Source organism: Piliocolobus tephrosceles, chromosome 19 (genome assembly GCF_002776525.5).
Source record: "Piliocolobus tephrosceles isolate RC106 chromosome 19, ASM277652v3, whole genome shotgun sequence".
Classification (NCBI taxonomy): Eukaryota; Metazoa; Chordata; class Mammalia; order Primates; family Cercopithecidae; genus Piliocolobus; species Piliocolobus tephrosceles.
In genome coordinates this window covers 5254725-5274454 of record NC_045452.1, presented here as the reverse complement: position 1 = coordinate 5274454, position 19730 = coordinate 5254725, and the positions used below count along the sequence as shown (strand labels likewise).

General features: G+C 55.6%; 2 protein-coding genes across 3 annotated transcripts in view; both read left to right on the top strand.

Annotated features, from left to right (window-relative positions):
• The first annotated feature begins 1616 nt into the window (after positions 1-1616).
• Positions 1617-13479, top strand: MMP11 (matrix metallopeptidase 11). The gene is made up of 8 exons (XM_023185759.2): positions 1617-1770; positions 8037-8266; positions 9208-9351; positions 9431-9564; positions 10022-10263; positions 10356-10572; positions 11387-11644; positions 12570-13479. The coding sequence occupies exons 1-8, from the start codon at positions 1663-1665 to the stop codon at positions 12701-12703; spliced, it is 1467 nt and encodes a 488-aa protein (XP_023041527.1). The 5' UTR covers positions 1617-1662; the 3' UTR covers positions 12704-13479.
• A 2392-nt stretch (positions 13480-15871) lies between these two features.
• The window catches only part of SMARCB1 (SWI/SNF related, matrix associated, actin dependent regulator of chromatin, subfamily b, member 1), a 50869-nt gene continuing 47010 nt past the window's right edge, over positions 15872-19730 (top strand). The window contains exon 1 of one of the 2 annotated variants that reach the window (XM_023185772.2): positions 15872-16203. In XM_023185772.2, coding sequence (XP_023041540.1) covers positions 16111-16203 — 93 coding nt within the window. In that variant the 5' untranslated portion in view covers positions 15872-16110. The remainder of the gene's footprint in view (positions 16204-19730) is intronic. The other variant, XM_023185771.2, reaches the window with a different exon arrangement.

The window sequence follows — 19730 nt, the reverse complement described above, 5'->3', positions numbered from 1 at the left end:
GCGCTGCCTGCCAGGATGGGAGCCACTGCCTGGATTGTGGCTCTGCAGGGCCACCCATGATGGAACAGGTCGCCTGCTGAGGTGGTGAGGCCCTTCATCATTTCAGGGGGTGTACAGCAGGATTGGGTAACCCCAGAAATCAGGGATGAGACTGGAGGATCCCTTCCAGAATGTGGACACACCCCCTCCTTTGAGTCTAACCTCCTTTCTTTTTTTTTTTTTTTTTGAGATGGAGTTTCACTCTGTTGCCCATGCTGGAGTGCAATGGCACAATCTTGGCTTACCGCAACCTCCGCCTCCCATGTTCAAGTGATTCTCCTGCCTCAGCCTCCTGAATAGCTGGGCTTACAGGCATGTGCCACCATGGCTGGCTAATTTTTGTATTTTTAGTAGAGACAGGGTTTCACCACGTTAGTCAGGCTGGTCTCCAACTCCTGACCTTGTGATCCACCTGCCTCGGCCTCCCAAAGTGCTGGGATTACAGGCGTGACTCACTGTGCCCCAGCCTCTCACCTCCTTTCTTTCAAGTCTCAGGTGGCTAGCCTGGAGGGGTCCCCAGGGGCTTGCTGGGCCCTGACCAGGGTACACCCTGGGGGCCCAGTACTCCACTCATACACCTCCCGCATCCTTCTGACAGCACCCTCCCCCCAGCTGACCAGCTAGAGGACCTCCTGACCCCTCCACTTGTCTGCTGGTATGGAAAAGCCTGGCTCCTCCCTCTTGGAGCCTCAGTTTCCCTATCTGTAAGCTTTGGTCTATCCAAGCTGAAGGACTGGCCAGTCCCTGCCATTTGCCTCACTTTCCCCTGGGACACATTTTAATATCCCTTTCCTGACCAGGTGCAATGGCTCACTCATGTAATCCCAGCACTTTGGGAGGCCAAGGCGGGCAGATCTCTTGAGGTCAGGAGTTCGAGACCAGCCTGGCCAACATGGAGAAACCCCATCTCTACTAAAAATACGAAAATTAGCCGGGCACGGTGGCACACGTCTGTGGTCCCAGTTACTTGGGAGGCTGAGGCAGGAGAATCGTTTGAACTTGGGAGGTGGAGGTTGCAGTGAGTGGAGATCACATGCCTGCACTCCTGCCTGGGAGACAGAGAGAGACTGTGTCTCAAAAGAAAATAATAATAATGAATAAAATAATATCCCTTTCCTCAGAGGGGCTATTGTGTCATCTTCTAGAAGGATCCGTTGAGGCTCTGAGGGGTGGGGTAACTTGCTTGTGGGTAGGACCACCTGTCACAAGCTAGCAGAGGTCAGAGGTCAGGCCACCAAGGAGACCCAGTGGGATGCGCCTTCCAAAGGTGGGGGTACGGATGGGACCCATGAAACCCGACTCCTCTCGGACTCTAGCCAAGTCTAAGACTTTGGACGGCCACCACCCAGCGGAGAAACTGAGGCCCAGAGTGGCACGGGTTGGCCAGGGTCACCCAGCACCAGACAGGGACTTGGCCAGCCCCGGGGCAGGACCCTGTCTCCGACCCTCGACCCCGCTGGGCCGTCCCCTCCCCGTTCACCTCCCCCACCCGGGCCGCTGCGGCTAGGAGAGTTCAGAACAAAAGGCGGCGGGGGGCGGGGCCGGGGCGGGCCGGGGGTGGGGCGGAAGCTATAAGGGGCGGCGGCCCGGCGCGGCCCAGCAAGCCCAGCAGCCCCGGGGCGGATGGCTCCGGCCGCCTGGCTCCGCAGCGCGGCCCCGCGCGCCCTCCTGCTCCCGATGCTGCTGCTGCTGCTCCAGCCGCCGCCGCTGCTGGCCCGGGCTCTGCCGCCGGTGAGTGCCCGCCACTCGCCGGGCGCTCCTCGCCGAAGGGGCGCCGGGCACGCGGGCTGGGCCCAGCGGCAGATCCGGACCCAAGGGGGCGCCCCGGGTGGCCTCCTGCGCCCGGTACCCTAAACGCTTTCTGGTTCCCTCTAGGCGTGATAGACAGCGAGCTTCCAGTCCCTGCGGGTGTGAAGGGGAGCCGGCGCCGGCATCGCTCGAGCTGGTGGGACGGGACTCCACGCTGGACTCACGCTTGCTCCCAGCGTGGGGACCTGCCTCTCGCGCTCCAGCCGCTGGTGCTGGAGTGTGCGTTGAAGGAAGTAGTAGAGGGAGTGGTTACAGGGCCCCCTATTCATCGCAGGGACAAAGCCGAGCAGATCCCAGGCAGGTGTCAGCCTGCAGGTGTGTGGCCACAGTTAGTACACCTCCAGGTGTGCGGTGGGATGGAGGATAAAGAGAGAGCTGGGGAGGGCAGCGCTGTGCTGCGGGAAATGGGGTCTGAGCCTGGAGATGTCCCTCGCGGGCACCTGCTGGCAGCAGCTTCGGGAGGCTTGGAGCCAGGAGAACATGGGTATGAAATAGTATGAGTGCAATGTGTGTCTGACTGAGAGGTGGCTGTCAGAAAGAAGCAGGGAGAGAAAGGAAAGGGAGAATTTATGTGCTCAGGAAAGGAGAAGAAAGCCCAGGTAAGAGAGGACGGCAGAGTGAGGAGAGGAGGGACTGTCATGGAGGTGTGTGTGACAGCTTGCATGTGTCCCCAAAACTGCCCCTTCCCTGGGGTGCTTCCAGGCACCAGTCACAGGGCCTGGGGCCAGAGCCTGGGCCACTGTGTCCACAGCTCCTTGGGTGCCTGGGCCACTCCACTCCACAATGGGGGCATCCAGACAGCTCGGGCAGAGAAGGGAGCAGGAGGGGGTGACAGGCAGGAGTCTCAGGACTGGCTTGGTGAGGAGGGAGGCCTGGCCAGGCTAGGAACCTCTGTCCAGCCACTGTGGCTCTGCCCTGGGCAGCCTTGTCCTGTGCTGGCTATGGGAGCAGAAAGGGATGGGATGGGTGGGGTAGAGCGCACGAGGGGCATCTCAGTCTGGAGTCTTGCCTCCTTCCCAGCCCCTCTTGGTCCCTAGGACTTGGGACAGAGTCAGGAATCACTGTGGGTAGCCATTGAACCCACAGGTCTGGAAACTGGAGAAATCTGGGTTTGAACCATGCGACCCTGGGTGAATCCTGCCATGCCTCAGAATCTTACTTACTCTACCTCTAGTGGGAGTGGGGGTGGGAGGGGGCAACAGTGCCTACTGCTGTGCCCACTGCTGAGCAATGAGGTGATACCAGGCTCACTAGAAACACTGTCATCTGTAGCTGCCACTTTGACACTTGTGCATGGTCAGTGCTGGAGCTGGGGGCCAGCTTGGGGTAGGGTCTGAGCTGGACTGTGGTCTGTCATTCTGCAAACACGCAGGGAGCATTTGGGGTCACCTGTGATGTGTTTATCCCTAGGCTGCCTTCAGCAGGGCTGGGAGAACTCTGTAAATATTTATCCAGCCCAGTTTCCAGTTTTCAGGGTTGATGGAAGCCCTGCAGTCCGATGGATGAGATGAAGCTACCATCCTTCCTAGAAACAGCAGCAGAGGGGTGAGAACAGGAAAATTAGGTGAAGGCTTGAGGGAGAAGATATCCCTGCTTGCCAACTGGCTGTGCGGGTTGGGCAGGTTGCTTGACCTCTCTGAGCCTCAGAGGGTCATGATGATACCTGCATGGTGATGCTCCCGTCTTCCTCCGTAGCCTAACAAGTGCCTTCCTCGAAGGCTCGCCTCCCACTGACATCAGAAGGCATAGCTATAATTAATTATACCCAGTAGACCGACTGCAAACTGAGGCCCAGAAAGGGGCACGATGAGCCTGGCCTTCCGCAGTGGTTTCCTGGCACCCTGGGGTCCTCCCTTATCTCCCCTCTATATGGTGCCTCCCATTTTCTGGATTGCAAGTTGACTCTGGGCGGGGGTGACTCTGAGTCTCTAAGCTCTGCCAGGACACTAGATCAGCTGAGAAATTCCTTGAATGTGTCTGAGGCTGAGGTTTGGTGTCTGCCAGAGGAGGGCGGGGCTAAGTGAGCTAAGAACCCACCACAGGGCAGGCCAAGGGAGGCTACTGGCCAAGACAGAGGGAATGCACTGGAAGCAGGAATGCTTCTTGGGAAAGTAGGTTTTGGAGAAAAGCCAAGAGTTGGAGAGACAGGGGGAAGCCCTGGATGTGGGAGGCTTGAGCCCCAGGTCTAGGCCCAGCTCTTGCATGACTTGCTGTGTGATCCCAGGCAAAGTCCTTAACCTCTCTGGGCTCTGTCTCATCCTCTGAGAAATGGGGGAGCTGTTTGTTCCTCAAACTCCCCAGGGGTGTAGATGAGGCCAGGGGTGGCCTGTGTCTATCACCTCACCTCACTGAATCCCAAGAGTCCTGGGAAGGCCAAGCCCACCTGTCTCGCAAGTAGCAAGCTGCTTCATGCCACACCTTGTAGTTAGGGCATCTGGCCCCAGGCCAGAAAGGACTCGGAAAGATGAAGTGTGGGAGGACAGTGAGGCAGACAGGGTGTGTCCTATCCCAGCCATGGGGAAACGGAGGCCAAGAGCTCATGGGCTCTAAAAAAAATCATGGGCTCTAAAAACAACCTCACTAGCTAGAGGCCTCATTTCTAGCATCTCCTGCTTGCTCACTTTCTAAGAATTTAATGAACGAGACATGGACAGGGAGAAGAGACCTTGATATGCCAGAAGACCCCGCACAAGGCGCTTCTCTTTTCTAGGTCTGAAAGTTGCCTTCTAGCTGTGACTTCTGTTTTATCATTTGAAGCCTGGAGATTTGGTTGGGAAGCTAGAGGGGAGGTGGGTGATGGGAGCTATAGGGACTGGCAAGGGCAGATTCCCAAACATGGGAGGGGAGGGCCTACAGGGACAAGGAACAGGGCCAGGTAAGAGGTGCTTCTCTGTGCCAGAGGCTACAGCAGACATTACAGAAGGATGTCACGTAGCCCTTTGCTGTGGCACCGTCCCCATTTGACAGATAGAAAAGTTAAGGCTAAGAGAGGAAGATGACTTGTCTAGAGTCTCCATGTCATAGAACTAGGCCTTCTGGCCGGGCACGGTGGCTCACGCCTGTAATCCCAGCACTTTGGGAGGCCGAGGTGGGCGGATCACAAGGTCAGGAGATCGAGACCACAGTGAAACCCCGTCTCTACTAAAAATACAAAAAAATTAGCCGGGCGCGGTGGCGGGCGCCTGTAGTCTCAGCTACTCAGGAGGCTGAGGCAGGAGAATGGCGTGAACCCGGGAGGCGGAGCTTGCAGTGAGCTGAGATCCGGCCACTGCACTCCAGCCCGGGCGACAGAGCAAGACTCTGTCTCAAAAAAAAAAAAAAAAAAGAACTAGGCCTTCTGAACCTCAGTAGCTGGCTCTTTTTGCTACACTAAGATTGTCATGATCCAGGGGTTTGGGCATGGACTGGGTGCCTCATGAGAGAAGGACAGGAAAGGACAGTGGAAGGGGTGGGGCATGCCCATGGCTCTCCCTCCATGGCTGTCTGCACCAGGACTCACTGGAGGGCAGAGGAGAGAAGAGATTTCTGGCCATGGGCATAGACAGAGCTGGCAGGCTGGGCTCTGGGTTGTTTGGAGCTCCCAGGGGACAGCACAGCTCTGCCCTTTCCAGGGAGGGTCTTCATACCCCTGCCAGGCTGGGGAAAGCAATCTGTTTCTCCTGTAGGTCAAGGGGGCAGTGTGGCCAGGAGGAGGAGGCAGGCCCCTCTGGCAGCCCACATCCTCCATGGGAGAACTTGGACATGTAGCATCTCCACCTTCCTGGTGGGTATTGGAAGCCCAACGAACCTGCCTGCAAAATGCCCGGGAAATAGCAGGCGCTGAATAATTTGAGTTCCTTCTCTTCTGTCACCAAGGTGAGGCCAGCCTGGGTCCCTCCTTCAGGGGAAGGGTGACTCAACCCCTGCAGAGCAGAGGTAGGAGGGAGCTGGGTGGGCTGTGAGCACAGACAGTCCGCTGCCTGCCAGCTGTTATTTGAGCAAGCTGCTTAACTCCTCTGGGGTGCATTTCCTCATCTTGGAAACGAGGGTGATGATGGTGGAGTTGGTGAGAGGTTCCATCAGGGGCTAAGAGCAAGTCCATGGAGCTATTGCCAAGGTCCTAACCTGCAACCAGTGATAAGTACGTATTAACAATAAGCCCAGGCTGGGTGCGGTGGCTCACGCCTGCAATCCCAGTACTTTGGGAGGCCGAGGAGGTGGATCATGAGGTCAGGAGTTCAAGACCAGCCTGGCCAAGATGGTGAAATGTTATCTCTATTAAAAATACAAAAATTAGCCAGGTGTGTGGCTGGGCGCGGTGGCTTATGCCTGTAATCCCAGCACTTTGGGAGGCCGAGGTGGGCGGATCACAAGGTCAGGAGATCGAGACCATCCTGGCTAACAAGGTGAAACCCCGTCCCTACTAAAAATACAAAAAAATTAGCCAGGTGTGGCAGCATGTGCCTGTAGTCCCAGCTACTCAGGAAGCTGAGGAGAATGGCGTGAACCCGGGAGACGGAGCTTGCAGTGAGCCAAGATCGCATCACTGCACTCCAGCCTGGGCAACAGAGCGAGACTCTCAAAAAAAAAAAAAAAAATTAGCCAGGCGTGGTGGTGGGAACCTACTGTAATCCCAGCTACTCGGAAGGCTGAGGCAGATAACTGCTTGAACCCAGGAGGTGGAGGTTGTAGTGAGCCGAGATTGTGCCACTGCACTCCAGCCTGGGCAACAGGGTGAGACTCCGTCTCAAGAAAACAAAACAAAAAACCAATAAGCCCAGAATCGCCCAGAACCCACAACCCAGTGAGGCTGCGCTGTGCCAGGTAACCATGCAATAAGCAAGCTCGGAAACGGGAGGAAGCTGCTGCAGAGCCTCACACCATTAGTAGTTCCATAGCCTCCGTGTTCAGAAGGCCCCCCTTCATGGTGGGGTGTTCTTGACTCCTCAGCTCTGCGATCAGGAGCAGGGAACGTTGGGACGCTGATTAGATCCCTGGGGTGTCTGGAGCCTGGGAGAGCTGCCAAAGGCTGAGGGTGAGGTGGGGCCTGGGTGGCTGAGCTCCTGCCCCAAATATGGCTGTGAGGAGGCTGCAGTTGCCCGGACCAGACAGGTGCTGAGTCTCTCAGCAAACAGCACAGCTCCATCCCTCTCCTTCAGTGCAGGAAGGAGACTTGGCTTCTGTGCGGTATCCAGAACCAGGCCTTAGCCTTAGCCCTGGGCTGCCAGGGTCCTGGCCTGGCCTTGCCATGCCCTTGCTGGGTGACTTTGCATGGTCTCCAACCTCTCTAAGCTTCTGTTTTTCTCATGCACAAGAACTGTAACTTCTGCCCTGGAGACTTATAGATGGGTAGCAGGATATAGCTCAGGTCTGAATCGCCATCTGTGATCCTGGGGCTTTGGCGAGTGGGGCTGGGCACCTGGTAATTAACTGTCCCCACCCTCCCCGCTTGAAGAAGGCAGGCAGATCACAGATCAGCTCCCACCTTACTCCTAACCCTGGTGGGGTGTGACCAAAACTGCCTCTGCTAGAAGCCAGGCCTCAGTGGCCAGGTGCCCTCCCGGGTGCTGGGCCTGTGCTAGGTGCTGTACGTACCTCACCTTGTCCAGTCCACAAATCAGTGTCACCCCCAGCAGTCAGATTACACTGACTGAGGCCACACTGCAGGGCTACAGCGGCTCCACGCTGGGGAGGAGGTGGGGGAAATCCTGGACAGGAGAGAGGGCAGAGCCTGCTCACACGACAGGGACAGCAGCATGGGGAGTGACCCAAGTGCATCTGAACTTAGTGGACACAGGAAGAAAGGGAGGTGGAAGTGAATTTCTGTGGGGAGCAGGAGGAGGTTGCCTGGTGTTCCCTCGGAGGAAGCTTTCTGCGGTCTATTCCTGGAGTGTATGGCTCATAGCCAGTCCCAGTGTGCCCCCATCCCCAGACCTCATTGGCCTAAGTAGCTGGAGTAGGTGACAGGCAGCCCAGGGCCCTCCACGCTGTGGGGGACAGCTTGATGCCCTGGAACAAGGTGTCAGGAAACCAGAGAGCCAGGCCGATGCCAAACGGCCTGGCCACGTGCTGGTCCCCTTTTCCTCCCATTTGCCCTGCCACACAGTGGGCTGGGCTTGCACGTGGATTTGCTGACGGGCCACACCTCTAACTGTGGGCCATGTGGACCTTAGGCCTGACCAGACCCTTGTGTCATCTCTCCTGCCTAGGATGCCCACCACCGCCGTGCTGAGGGGAGGGGGCCACAGCCCTGGCATGCAGCCCTGCCCAGTAGCCCAGCGCCTGCCCCTGCCACGCAGGAGGCCCCCCGGCCTGCCAGTGGCCTTAGGCCTCCCCGCTGTGGCGTGCCTGACCCACCTGATGGGCTGAGTGCCCGCAACCGACAGAAGAGGTTCGTGCTGTCTGGCGGGCACTGGGAGAAGACGGATCTCACCTACAGGTAGGAGCGGGACACTAGGAAGCCACCTGTGTGTCCGTGGGTAAGCCAGCCTCCCTCACAGCTGCTGCTTGAGACGCAGGCCAGGGGTAGATCTTTGTGTCTAACAGACCTGTGTGCCCGCTGAACCCCAAGGGGGGCATCTATGGGCAAACACCCTGAAACCCTGACTTAGACACACACACATATGGAGACCCTCCCTCAGCAGAGGGGCAGTGCCTCTGTCATCATGCAAAGAGTCCCAGCACATGCCTGCAGACAGGTGTTCAGTCACTCAGGCAGCCTTTACTAGAGACCTGTGAGGACCAGGCTCTGGGACTCCATGGTGAATGAGGCAGACATAGCCCCATCCTCAGTCTGAGGTGGGTGTCAGCCATGTCATTGTCCAACTCTACCATCACAACTTGGGCTTCGAGCAGGTGGAGACAGTGGTAAGCAGGGAGAGGCAATAGTGGGCATCTCACTGGGTGACCTGGGAGGACCCTGGGCAGGTGATGGGGAAGCTGGGACTCACACATCCTGTGGGTGGGGATGGGGACCCAGCCTGGGAATGAAGAATGGGCTGGTGTCACACAGCATTGGAGCTGAGACTGGGGTCTTCAGAATTTCCTAAGTGGGGGTCTGGGAACCAACGGGGGCTCAAGGAACCAAGGTCTCCCCACAGTGAGTGGCACTGTCAGGTCTAGGATGGGGGTCTCGGGACCTCTGGTCCTGGTTCTTTCCACTGAATGCAGACACTTGTATTTGCCTAAGTATGAGCAAACCACATACACATGTGCCTGTGTGGCCAGGGAGACCAGTGCGCTGAAGCCGAGGCCCAGAGCACACCTGGCCTGTGTCCTCAGTGTTCACACACCCACCAAGCATCCAGGGGCAACTCCTGGTGCCGCAGCCGTCGGGGGCTGTCCCTTCCCTGAGGCCCAGGCCCCTCCATCTCCCTCCAGGATCCTTCGGTTCCCATGGCAGCTGGTGCAGGAGCAGGTGCGGCAGACGATGGCAGAGGCCTTAAAGGTATGGAGTGATGTGACGCCACTCACCTTCACTGAGGTGCATGAGGGCCATGCTGACATCATGATCGACTTCGCCAGGTGAATGGGCGGCCTGGGACCCCTCCGGGAGCAGCCTCACCTGCCAGCAGCCACTGACCCCGCCCCCACCCATCTGTAGGTACTGGCATGGGGACGACCTGCCGTTTGATGGGCCTGGGGGCATCCTGGCCCATGCCTTCTTCCCTAAGACTCACCGAGAAGGGGATGTCCACTTCGACTATGATGAGACCTGGACTATCGGGGATGACCAGGGTATGGGCTGGGGACCCATTTTCCTGATGGGGCAACTGAAGATCATAAAGAATGGGGACGGCCGGGCGCGGTGGCTCAAGTCTGTAATCCTAGCACTTTGGGAGGCCGAGACGGGTGGATCACGAGGTCAGGAGATGTAGACCATCCTGGCTAACACGGTGAAACCCCGTCTCTACTAAAAAATACAAAAAACTAGCTGGGCGAGGTGGCGGGCGCCTGTAGTCCCAGCTACTCGGGAGGCTGAGGCAGGAGAATGGCGGGAACCCGGGAGGCGGAGCTTGCAGTGAGCCGAGATGGCGCCACTGCACTCCAGCCTGGGGGACAGAGCGAGACTCTGCCTAAAAAAACCAAGTCAAAAAAAAAGAATGGAGACTCACCAAGGTCACTGAGCTGGGGTCTGGAGCTGGATGTCCTGGGCAGGAGGTTTGGGGGTTGCTGAGCCACCTCCCTTTTCCAGGCACAGACCTGCTGCAGGTGGCAGCCCATGAGTTTGGCCACGTACTGGGACTGCAGCACACAACAGCAGCCAAGGCCCTGATGTCCGCCTTCTACACCTTCCGCTACCCGCTGAGTCTCAGCCCAGATGACCGCAGGGGCATTCAACACCTATATGGCCAGCCCCGGCCCACCGTTACCTCCAGGACCCCAGCCCTGGGCCCCCAGGCTGGGATAGACACCAATGAGATTGCACCGCTGGAGGTGAGGCCCTGCCCACCAGTCCCCCTGCTCCTCTGCTGGCCGCTGTGGCTGCAGCATATGCCCTTGGCATGTGTCCCTCTCTCCCCCCACAGCCGGATGCCCCACCAGATGCCTGCGAGTCCTCCTTTGACGCGGTCTCCACCATTCGAGGCGAGCTCTTTTTCTTCAAAGCGGGCTTTGTGTGGCGCCTGCGTGGGGGCCAGCTGCAACCCGGCTACCCAGCACTGGCCTCTCGCCACTGGCAGGGACTGCCCAGCCCTGTGGACGCTGCCTTTGAGGATGCCCGGGGCCACATTTGGTTCTTCCAAGGTGAGTGGGGGTTGGGGATCTGCTCGAGAGACTTCCCAGAGCCAGGAATGTTATGGCCAAAGGCAGGAACAGACGGATCCTCAGGGACACAGTGGACAGGGAGAGGTGCCCCAAAGCCTGGGGGCCAAGGGAAAGAGTGTGGTTTGCTCCTCAGGCACAGGTAGGAGGCTCCCGGAGGTGGCTCTTGAGATAGGAGCAGCATGGAAGGGATTGCACGGTGGGGCCGCGTGTTGGTGCATTCAACCCTCATAGCCACCCCGTGGGGGAAGGTTCTAGAGATGCAGCCTCTGGGGCTCCCAGGCAGTGAAGTGACTCACCGAGAGTGTAGCTGGGAAGAGGCAGGGCAGGGAATTGATCCAGGTCTGTCATCCTAGAGCTGGGATTTCCATCTTCAACTGGCAGAGATGAGAGCCTGGAGCGTTGCAGATGCCAGGGACTTCACAAATGAAGGCACAGCATGGGAAACCTGCGTGGGTTCCAGGGCAGCCCAGCCTGCAGGGGCCCAGGGAGTGGTCAGCAGGCATTTGTCATGGCCAAATGCCAGTGGAAGGAGCAGGCACCCAGACAGCCCTCCACTGAAGAGAGTAACCTCGCCCATGCGCTAGTTTACAGAGCATTCACTGACCCAGCTTATCCCAGGCCTCCCACTTCCCTCTGCGGGTGGCATGCTGAGCAGGCATTATTGGCCTGCATGTTTTACTAATGAGGAAACTATGGCTGGGAGAGTCTGTGGTGGGGGTCAAGCAGGTCCACCGTGGCTGGGCATGGCAGTGGTGGCTGGGCAGGTCCTTGCAGCCTCTTCCCTCTCCGGCAGGTGCTCAGTACTGGGTGTACGACGGTGAAAAGCCAGTCCTGGGCCCCGCACCCCTTACCGAGTTGGGCCTGGTGAGGTTCCCGGTCCATGCCGCCTTGGTCTGGGGTCCTGAGAAGAACAAGATCTACTTCTTCCGAGGCAGGGACTACTGGCGTTTCCACCCCAGCACCCGGCGTGTAGACAGTCCCGTGCCCCGCAGGGCCACTGACTGGCGAGGGGTGCCCTCTGAGATCGACGCTGCCTTCCAGGATGCTGATGGTGCGTTGGGGATGGGGTAGCTGGTGGGAGGTGGGCACAGCAGCCGCATCTCCCACCTGGTGGTGGCTGGGCTCCCACATGCCTGCAACAGGAAGCCTGGCTCTTCATCACAGGTCCTTTGCCCAGTGCCATCTGCCCTCCTCTCAGTGGCCAGCTAGTGCTGCATTCCATGTTGCAGATGAGCAGACTGAGGGTCAGAGAAGTGCAAGGTCTTATCCTGGTTCCTCAGCCACAGCCAGTAGAACAATAAACTGCCGTACACTGAGGGCCAACAATGCTCTAAGCTCCTTACTGGTCTCATCCAGTTCTCAGAACAGCCCTCTGATGTAACACCTGTTGTGAACCCAGTTTCCAGAGGAGCAAACAGAGGCTCAGGCAATGAGGCCCCTAACCTTGAGTTCTACCCTGATGGTCCCTGCTCCTAACCACTGACCCACCCAGCCTCCCACAACCACAGAGGGCTAGAGCCAGTCCAGTGCTCCCTCCCCTGCTGGGCTCCTCTTCTGTGTTCTTTCTCCCACATCAGGACCCACTGGGACTGCTATCCTAGGATAGCCTCCAGCTCCAGGACTCCAGGATGCCCGTCAATAGCCTGGTTAATGGGTGCAGAAGAGAGTGATGTGGAGGGTGGTAGGGGCAACGGGACTTGCTTTCCTGAGAGGTGGGACTCAGGCCTCTGAGGCTCTGGGTACCTGTCAGGCTTGGTATTAGCCCAGCCCAGATTCCGGGGCAGGCAGAAGGGCTCCCTAGAGGGAAGAGAGGTTCCAAAAGGCTGGCCCTGGATCCTGTAGGACTCGAGGAACTCAGCAGTGGCCAAGGGCTGCTCACCCAGCCCTCCCTTAGTGCCCATCCCTGGGCACAGCCTGACAGGCAAGAGTAGGGCCCAGTGTCCACTCGCCTAGGCTTGACCACCTTCTCTTCTCAGGTTATGCCTACTTCCTGCGCGGCCGCCTCTACTGGAAGTTTGACCCTGTGAAGGTGAAGGCTCTGGAAGGCTTCCCCCGTCTCGTGGGTCCCGACTTCTTCGGCTGTGCCGAGCCTGCCAACACTTTCCTCTGACCATGGCTTGGATGCCCTCAGGGGTGCTGACCCCTGCCAGGCCACGAATATCAGGCTAGAGACCCATGGTCATCTTTGTGGCTATGGGCACCAGGCATGGGACTGAGCCCATGTCTCCTCAGGGGGATGGGGTGGGGTACAACCACCATGACAACTGCAGGGAGGGCCACGCAGGTCGTGGTCACCTGCCAGCAACTGTCTCAGACTGGGTAGGGAGGCTTTGGCATGACATAAGAGGAAGGGCAGTCTTGGGCCAGCTATGCAGGTCCTGGCAAACCTGGCTGCCCTGTCTCCATCCCTGTCCCTCAGGGTAGCACCATGGCAGGGCTGGGGGAACTGAAGTGTCCTTGCTATATCCCTGTTGTGAAGTTCCTTCCAGGGGCTGGCACTGAAGCAAGGGTGCTGGGGCCCCATGGCCTTCAGCCCTGGCTGAGCAACTGGGCTATAGGGCAGGACCACTTCCTGAGGTCAGGTCTTGATAGGTGCCTGCATCTGTCTGCCTTCTGGCTGACAATCCTGGAAATCTGTTCTGCAGAATCCAGGCCAAAAAGTTCACAGTCAACTGGGGAGGGGGATTCTTCATGCAGGAGACCCTGGGCCCTGGAGGCTGCAACATACCTCAATCCTTTCCCAGGCTGGATCCTCCTGAAGCCCTTTTTGCAGCACTGCTATCCTCCAAAGCCATTGTAAATGTGTGTACAGTGTGTATAAAGCTTCTTCTTCTTCTTTTTTTTTTTTTTAAACTGAGGATTGTCATTAAACACAGTTGTTTTCTACCTGCCTGCTTGGTCTCTTTTTGTGAATGTTCAGCTAGGATGGGGAGGCCTGGCCGCTGTTCAGCCCTGTCCTGGGAGCCAGGGTCAAAGTCCGCCAACCCCAAGCCTCTGGCCCTTGGGGCTGGGCACGGTGCTAAGGGCTCCTTCTGCTCCATTTCTACATCACATTTTGTTATAGTGACTTCTTAACTGGCCCCCCACTTTCCTACTTGTCCCCTCTGTTCATCCTCCAGGGTGGTGGTCATTTTATCTGCTCATGCCACAGTCCAGCCTTCCATACATAGCTGTGGTTTCTGCATCCATAGGCTTAACTAACCTTGGGTAGAAAAAAAAAAATGTTTAAAAAAAGGATGCGAGGCCAGGCGTGATGGCTCACACCTGTAATCCCAGCATTTTGGGAGGCCAAGGCGGGCGGATCACGAGGTCAGGAGATCGAGACCATCCTAGCTAACATGATGAAACTCCGTCTCTACTAAAAATACAAAAAATTAGGTGGGCATGGTGGTGTGCACCTGTAGTCCTAGCTACTTGGGAGGCTGAGATGGGAGAATGGCGTGAACCCAGAAGGCGGAGCTTGCAGTGAGGCGAGACTGCGCCACTGCACTCCAGCCTGGGTGACAAAGTGAGACTCTATCTCAAAAAAATAAAAAATAAAAAAAGGATACGGCCGGGCACAGTGGCTCGTGCCTGTAATCCCAGTTCTTCGGGAGGCCGAGGTGGGTGGATCACCTGAGATCAGGAGTTCAAGACCAGTCTGGCCAACATGGTGAAACTCCATCTCTACTAAAAATACAAAATTAGCCGGGTGTGGTGGCAGGAGCCTGTAATCCCAGCTACTTGGGAGGCTGAGGCAGGAGAATCACTTGAACATGGGAGGTGGAAGTTACAGTGAGCCGAGATAGTGCCATTGCACTCCAGCCTGGGTGACAAGAGCAAAACTCCGTCTCAAAAAATAAATACATAAATAAATAAAGGATGGTTACCTCTGTACTGAACATGTATGGACTTTTTCCCTTGTCGTTGTTCCCTAACAATATAGTATAACAACTATTTATATAGCATTTGCATTATATTGGGTAGTATAAGGAATCTAGAGATGATTTAAGGTATACAGGAAAATGTGTGTAGGTTATATGCAAGTACGACACCATTTTTATAATGGACTTGAGCGTCTGTGGACTTTATTATCTGCAGGGGGTCCTGGAACCAATTCCCATGGATAATGAGGGATTACTGTACTTTGGTTTCCCACCGTGAGGATACTGAACAAAGCAACTTCAGTCACTGCCCTTCCCAACTCTCCAGTGTCTCCTTGCCCTACCTTCCAGCCCCATGTGTGTCTTTGTAATAGCATTTACCATAGTTGCATTTTTTTTTTTTGTGAGAGAGACAGGATCTCCCTTTGTTGCCCAGGCTGCAGTGCAGTGGTACAATCAGCTCACTATAACCTTAAACTCCTGGGCTTAAGGGATCTTTCCCTCTCCACTTCCCAAGTAGCTAGGGCTACAGGTGCACACCACCGTGCCACACCCAGCTTATTTATTTTAAACTTTTTGTAGAGACAGGGTCTTGCTGTCTTGTCCGGTCTGGTCTCAAACTCCTGGCTTCAAGTGATCCTCCCTGCCTTGGCCTCCTAAAGAGTTGGGATTATAGGCATGAGCCACTGAGCCCAGCCACAGCTGCAATTTCATTAGACTGAACTGTATGAAATCATCAGTAGTGGGCCACTGTTTTACTCCCTGCATTATTCAATCAGTTACATAATTGCTTTGAGACTTTCATTAGTTTCACTAGCTTCAGGCTGTAAGAGCCAAGAGGCAGAGCGGCGGGACTGGGCTGCCTGGTTTCGCTCCCCACCATAGGGCTGGGTTAAGCAGAGTGCGAAGCTAAGAGGGGAATGGAGAAGGTGGAAGGTGTCCCTCCCTTCCAACTCTGGCTCATCTGATGCACCAGCCAAACCAAATACCACCTGGGCCTTTGAACATTGCCAAGCCTCATCTGCTGTTGTCATTTTGCCCACCTTCACAACTGCAGGGACAGCCGTAGGCCCGGAACTGGGATATCTGTTCTTAGGGGGCCTGCCTATCTGCTCAGCTGCACTGCGTTTTAGGGGTGGGGAAGCTAAGGCACGAGCCTGGGGTACCAAAGCATGCCAAGACCACTCAGGCTTCCAGATATTAGGTCCTCTTCCTTCAGGTCTCACTTCATTTCTTTTCCCCTGGGCCAGTTCCAGTCCTGGCTGTAAGACTGGGAAAGCCACTGCTTGACTCAGGACCTCAGTGGCTATTTTTGTCCGTGAGAAGTCCTCTACACCACGACTTGGGAGGCAGCCTGGGAGAAAGAGAAATTAGTCGTGGCTCCTTTAAGGGGTCCGCGGAGGCGCGCCCGGCCTTTTGTTTGAGCGGCGGCGCGCGCGTCAGCGTCAACGCCAGCGCTTGCGCACTGAGGGCGGCCTGGTCGTCGTCTGCGGCGGCGGCGGCGGCTGAGGATCCCGGCTGAGGCGCCAGTACCCGGCCCGGTCCACATTTCGCCTTCCGGCTTGGGTTTCCCTCGGCCCGGCACGCCCCGGCCCCGCCCCAGCCCTCCCGATCTCTCGCAGCCCGGCTCCGGCCGCCCGCCTCTGCCGCCGCAATGATGATGATGGCGCTGAGCAAGACCTTCGGGCAGAAGCCCGTGAAGTTCCAGCTGGAGGACGACGGCGAGTTCTACATGATCGGCTCCGAGGTAGCCCGCGGCGCGTCCTCGCCCTCCCCGGGCTCGGCCCCGCGGGAGCCCTGGGGCAGGCCCATGCGCCGAGAGCGCGCGTCTCCATTCATCGGGGCGGGCGGGCGCGCGCGCGCTCGTGCAGGGCGTGGCCTAGTGGGCGTGCCGGGCATGGCCCCCTCCCCCTCATCGACCTGGGATTTCCTTACCCTTTTCGCCGAGGTCCGCGGTCTGCAGTGCTACCAGGATTTTGGCGCCGCGAGGGGCCCCAGTGGTTCCGCGCTGGGTTGGTTTCCAGCCAGACGCAAATCAACGGGATATTGAGTTAGCCCCTGCAACGCTTTAGTGACCACACTGCTGCCTTTGACCCGTTTTAGATGTTGTAAATTTCACGTGCGCCCCTCCTCCCATTGCTACTTGTGGGAACCTGAAATGGCAGACTGGAAACCCCGGACTTAGTGAGGGCTCATCCCCATTGTGTTTGTTGCCTCTAAGGTGGGCAGTGGAGGTGTTTTGACCTTTGTTTACCAGTGAAGAAACAGATTGGAGGATGTTTGCTTTTGGGTGAATAAGGGCCCCATGCCTAAGCCAGATCTTTCAGCAATTCTGAAGCAATTGACACTTTCCATATCTGTGAACTGATTCTGAATTGTTACAGGGGAAAGAGCCTAAGGATGTTTAACCCTTAAATAGAGAGGCTGCATTTTGTTGCATGAACTGGATGACTGACTTTAGGAAAACCCTACAACTGGCCTTTAATGGGTGTTTGTTCCCAATATATTAGGTTCTTGTTTTTCGTTTTTTATAGAGACGGGGTCTCGCTATGTTGCCCAGGCTGGTCTCCAACTCCTGGGCTCAAGCAGTACGCCTGCCTGGGTCTCCCAAAGTGCTAGGATTACAGGCATGAGCCACCACGCCCGGCCATATATTAGGTTTTTCCAGATTGTCTCAAACTAGCCTTTTTTGCTCCAAAGGCAGTTCCCAGCTAGTATATGTTACCTTTTTAAAAAAGTTATGGATATGCAGTTCAGATGTACAAATGTCAAGCAGTGGAGTCTCATGTAAGGAAGTAAGTGCCAATCCTGGAGAATTAAAGCTGTCATGAAATGCAATGAGTTTCTTCTCCTTGTAGCAGTTTTTAGTGTCATATTCCAGCATTTTATTCATGCTTTATTTTGTTTTATTTTTATTTTTGAAAAAAAGGTCTCACTTTGTTATCCAGGCTTTGGTGCAGTCGTGTGATCCTGGCTCACTGCAGCCTTGACCTCCTGGGCTCAAGCGATCCTCTTGCCTCAGCCTCCCAAGTAGCTGGGACTACAGGTTTGCACCACCATGCCCGACTACTTTTTGTATTTTTTGTAGAGATGGGGTTTTGCCATGTTACCCAGGCTGCTCTTGAATTCCTGGGCTCAAGTGATCCTTGTACCTCAGCCTCTCAAAGTACTGGAATTACAGGTGTGAGCCACCGCACTCACACTCAGCGAGCGCATTCATACTTTTTAAACTTGTGGTTTTTTTTTCTTTCACAATTGAGCATAGCATGAATGAATGAAGCTTCAAGATGGTCACACTGAGTCCCATGGCTTGAGACTAAGGTCAATAGCGTCAGAACTTTAGTGTTAGCATTTTCTACCCTTTTTTTTTTCTTTTTTTTCCCGGACAAGGTCTGACTCTGTCACCCAGGCTGGAGTGTAGTGGTGCAATCTCGGCTCACTGCAACCTTTGCCTCTCAGGCTCAGGCCGTCCTCCCACCTCAGTCTCCCAAGTAGCTGGGACTACAGGCTCACACCACCACACCTGGCTAATTTTTGTATTTTTAGTAAAGACGGGGTTTTACCATGTTGTCCAGGCTGGTCTTAAACTTGTGAGCTCAAGTGATCTGGCCGCTTTGGCCTCCCAAAGTGCTGGGATTATAGGTGTGAGCCACTGTGCCTGGCCTCCATCAATTTTTATAAAACAAAAATTGCAGGATGCAATAAAATTTTCACGTTGTCACTTAAATTACAACTGTTCAAAGGTGTCAGTGCTGGGGAGGTGGAGCCAGTGCCTGTCCATCTGCCACAGTTCAGAATGGTCCTCATTGGCTGGTAGGCACCTGCCTAACTGCAGAATGCAAAAGGCTGTTGAATTTCAATTCTAGGCGAGTTGTTTACCTGATCTAATGGGTGTAAAAGTAATCAGTTTTGGGGGGAGAGGGGAGGGATTGCATTGGGAGTTATACCTGATGTAAATGACGAGTTGATGGGTGCTGATGAGTTGATGGGTACAGGACACCAACATGGCACAAGTATACATATGTAACAAACCTGCACGTTGTGCACATGTACCCTAGAACTTAAAGTGTAATAAAAAAAAAAAAAAGGTAATCAGTTTGGCTCTGAGTGAGTGCCACTTCAAAAGAAAGCTTTCATTTATTAGTTGGAGCAAATTGAGAAGCTGGGCGTGGCCAAGTGGGAAGAACCTTGGGAGGCCTGGTTCCAGCCCTGCTCTGCCTTGGTATCGCGTTTCTCATGTGTATAATGTGAATACTTAGACTAGATGGTCTCCAGGATCTTCCCCAAAACACATTGTAGTTTCTAGAAAGTTAATTACAGTCTTGTCTTTCAGCCCCTTCACTCCTGGGCCTCCCAGTAAGAATAATCTTCCTGAGACCCAGCCTGTAAGAGACTCAGATGGACGGGCAGTTTGTTTTTTTGGACCTGACTTATTCATCAGACCTTCAGAGTTTAGGGAAGGGTTCAAGGTCAGAGTTCTATTGAAATTCAGTAGCTCCAGTGACAGTGGTGAATGGATGGTCCCAGCACACTGCCCTGTGGAAAACAGGCACTGTATTCAGAGAGGTGGGCCAGCCAGAGCAACATCCCCAGTGCCTCCATGTGCCATCTGTGGCACTGTCTTGGGAGGGCATCTGCATTTACTATGAGTGTGTGTCACTGTTCTGCCATTAACAGACAGCTGTATTTACCAAACAGAGTCACGGAGCTTTGAGGACCTCAACAGATCCCCAATCCAGCACTTTCATTTTGTATTCAGGAAACCTGGGTCCCAAGAGGGTGAAGGCTGGTTCAGAGAAAAGCCAGGAAGGCAAGCCCAGTTTCCTAAGTTCTGAAGGGGCTTTGGGGGGCATCTAGGAGTCTCAGAGCCCTGCAGGGCCTGCAAGGTAGTCATAGCGGGGAATATTGTCAATTTCCTTTTTTTTTTTTTTTTTGTTTGAGACGGAGTCTTGCTCTGTCGCCCAGGCTGGAGTGCAGTGGCCGGATCTCAGCTCACTGCAAGCTCCGTCTCCCGGGTTTATGCCATTCTCCTGCCTCAGCCTCCCGAGTAGCCAGGACTACAGGCGCCCGCCACCTCGCTCGGCTAGTTTTTTTTTTTTTTGTATTTTTTAGTAGAGACGGGGTTTCACCATGTTAGCCAGGATGGTCTCGATCTCCTGACCTCGTGATCCGCCCGTCTTGGCCTCCCTAAGTGCTGGGATTACAGGCTTGAGCCACCGCGCCTGGCCTGTCAATTTCTTTTAAAAAACCAAATGGAGCCGGGCGCGGTGGCTC

What these genes read in the sequence shown, in the direction of transcription:
- MMP11 (XM_023185759.2), top strand. Translation starts at nt 1,663, where the DNA reads ATGGCTCCGGCCGCCTGGCTCCGCAGCGCGGCCCCGCGCGCCCTCCTG. An exon ending in ATGAGATTGCACCGCTGGAG is followed by an intron (nt 10,264 to 10,355) that starts GTGAGGCCCTGC and finishes CTCCCCCCACAG; the next exon opens with CCGGATGCCCCACCAGATGC. An exon ending in CCACATTTGGTTCTTCCAAG is followed by an intron (nt 10,573 to 11,386) that starts GTGAGTGGGGGT and finishes CCTCTCCGGCAG; the next exon opens with GTGCTCAGTACTGGGTGTAC.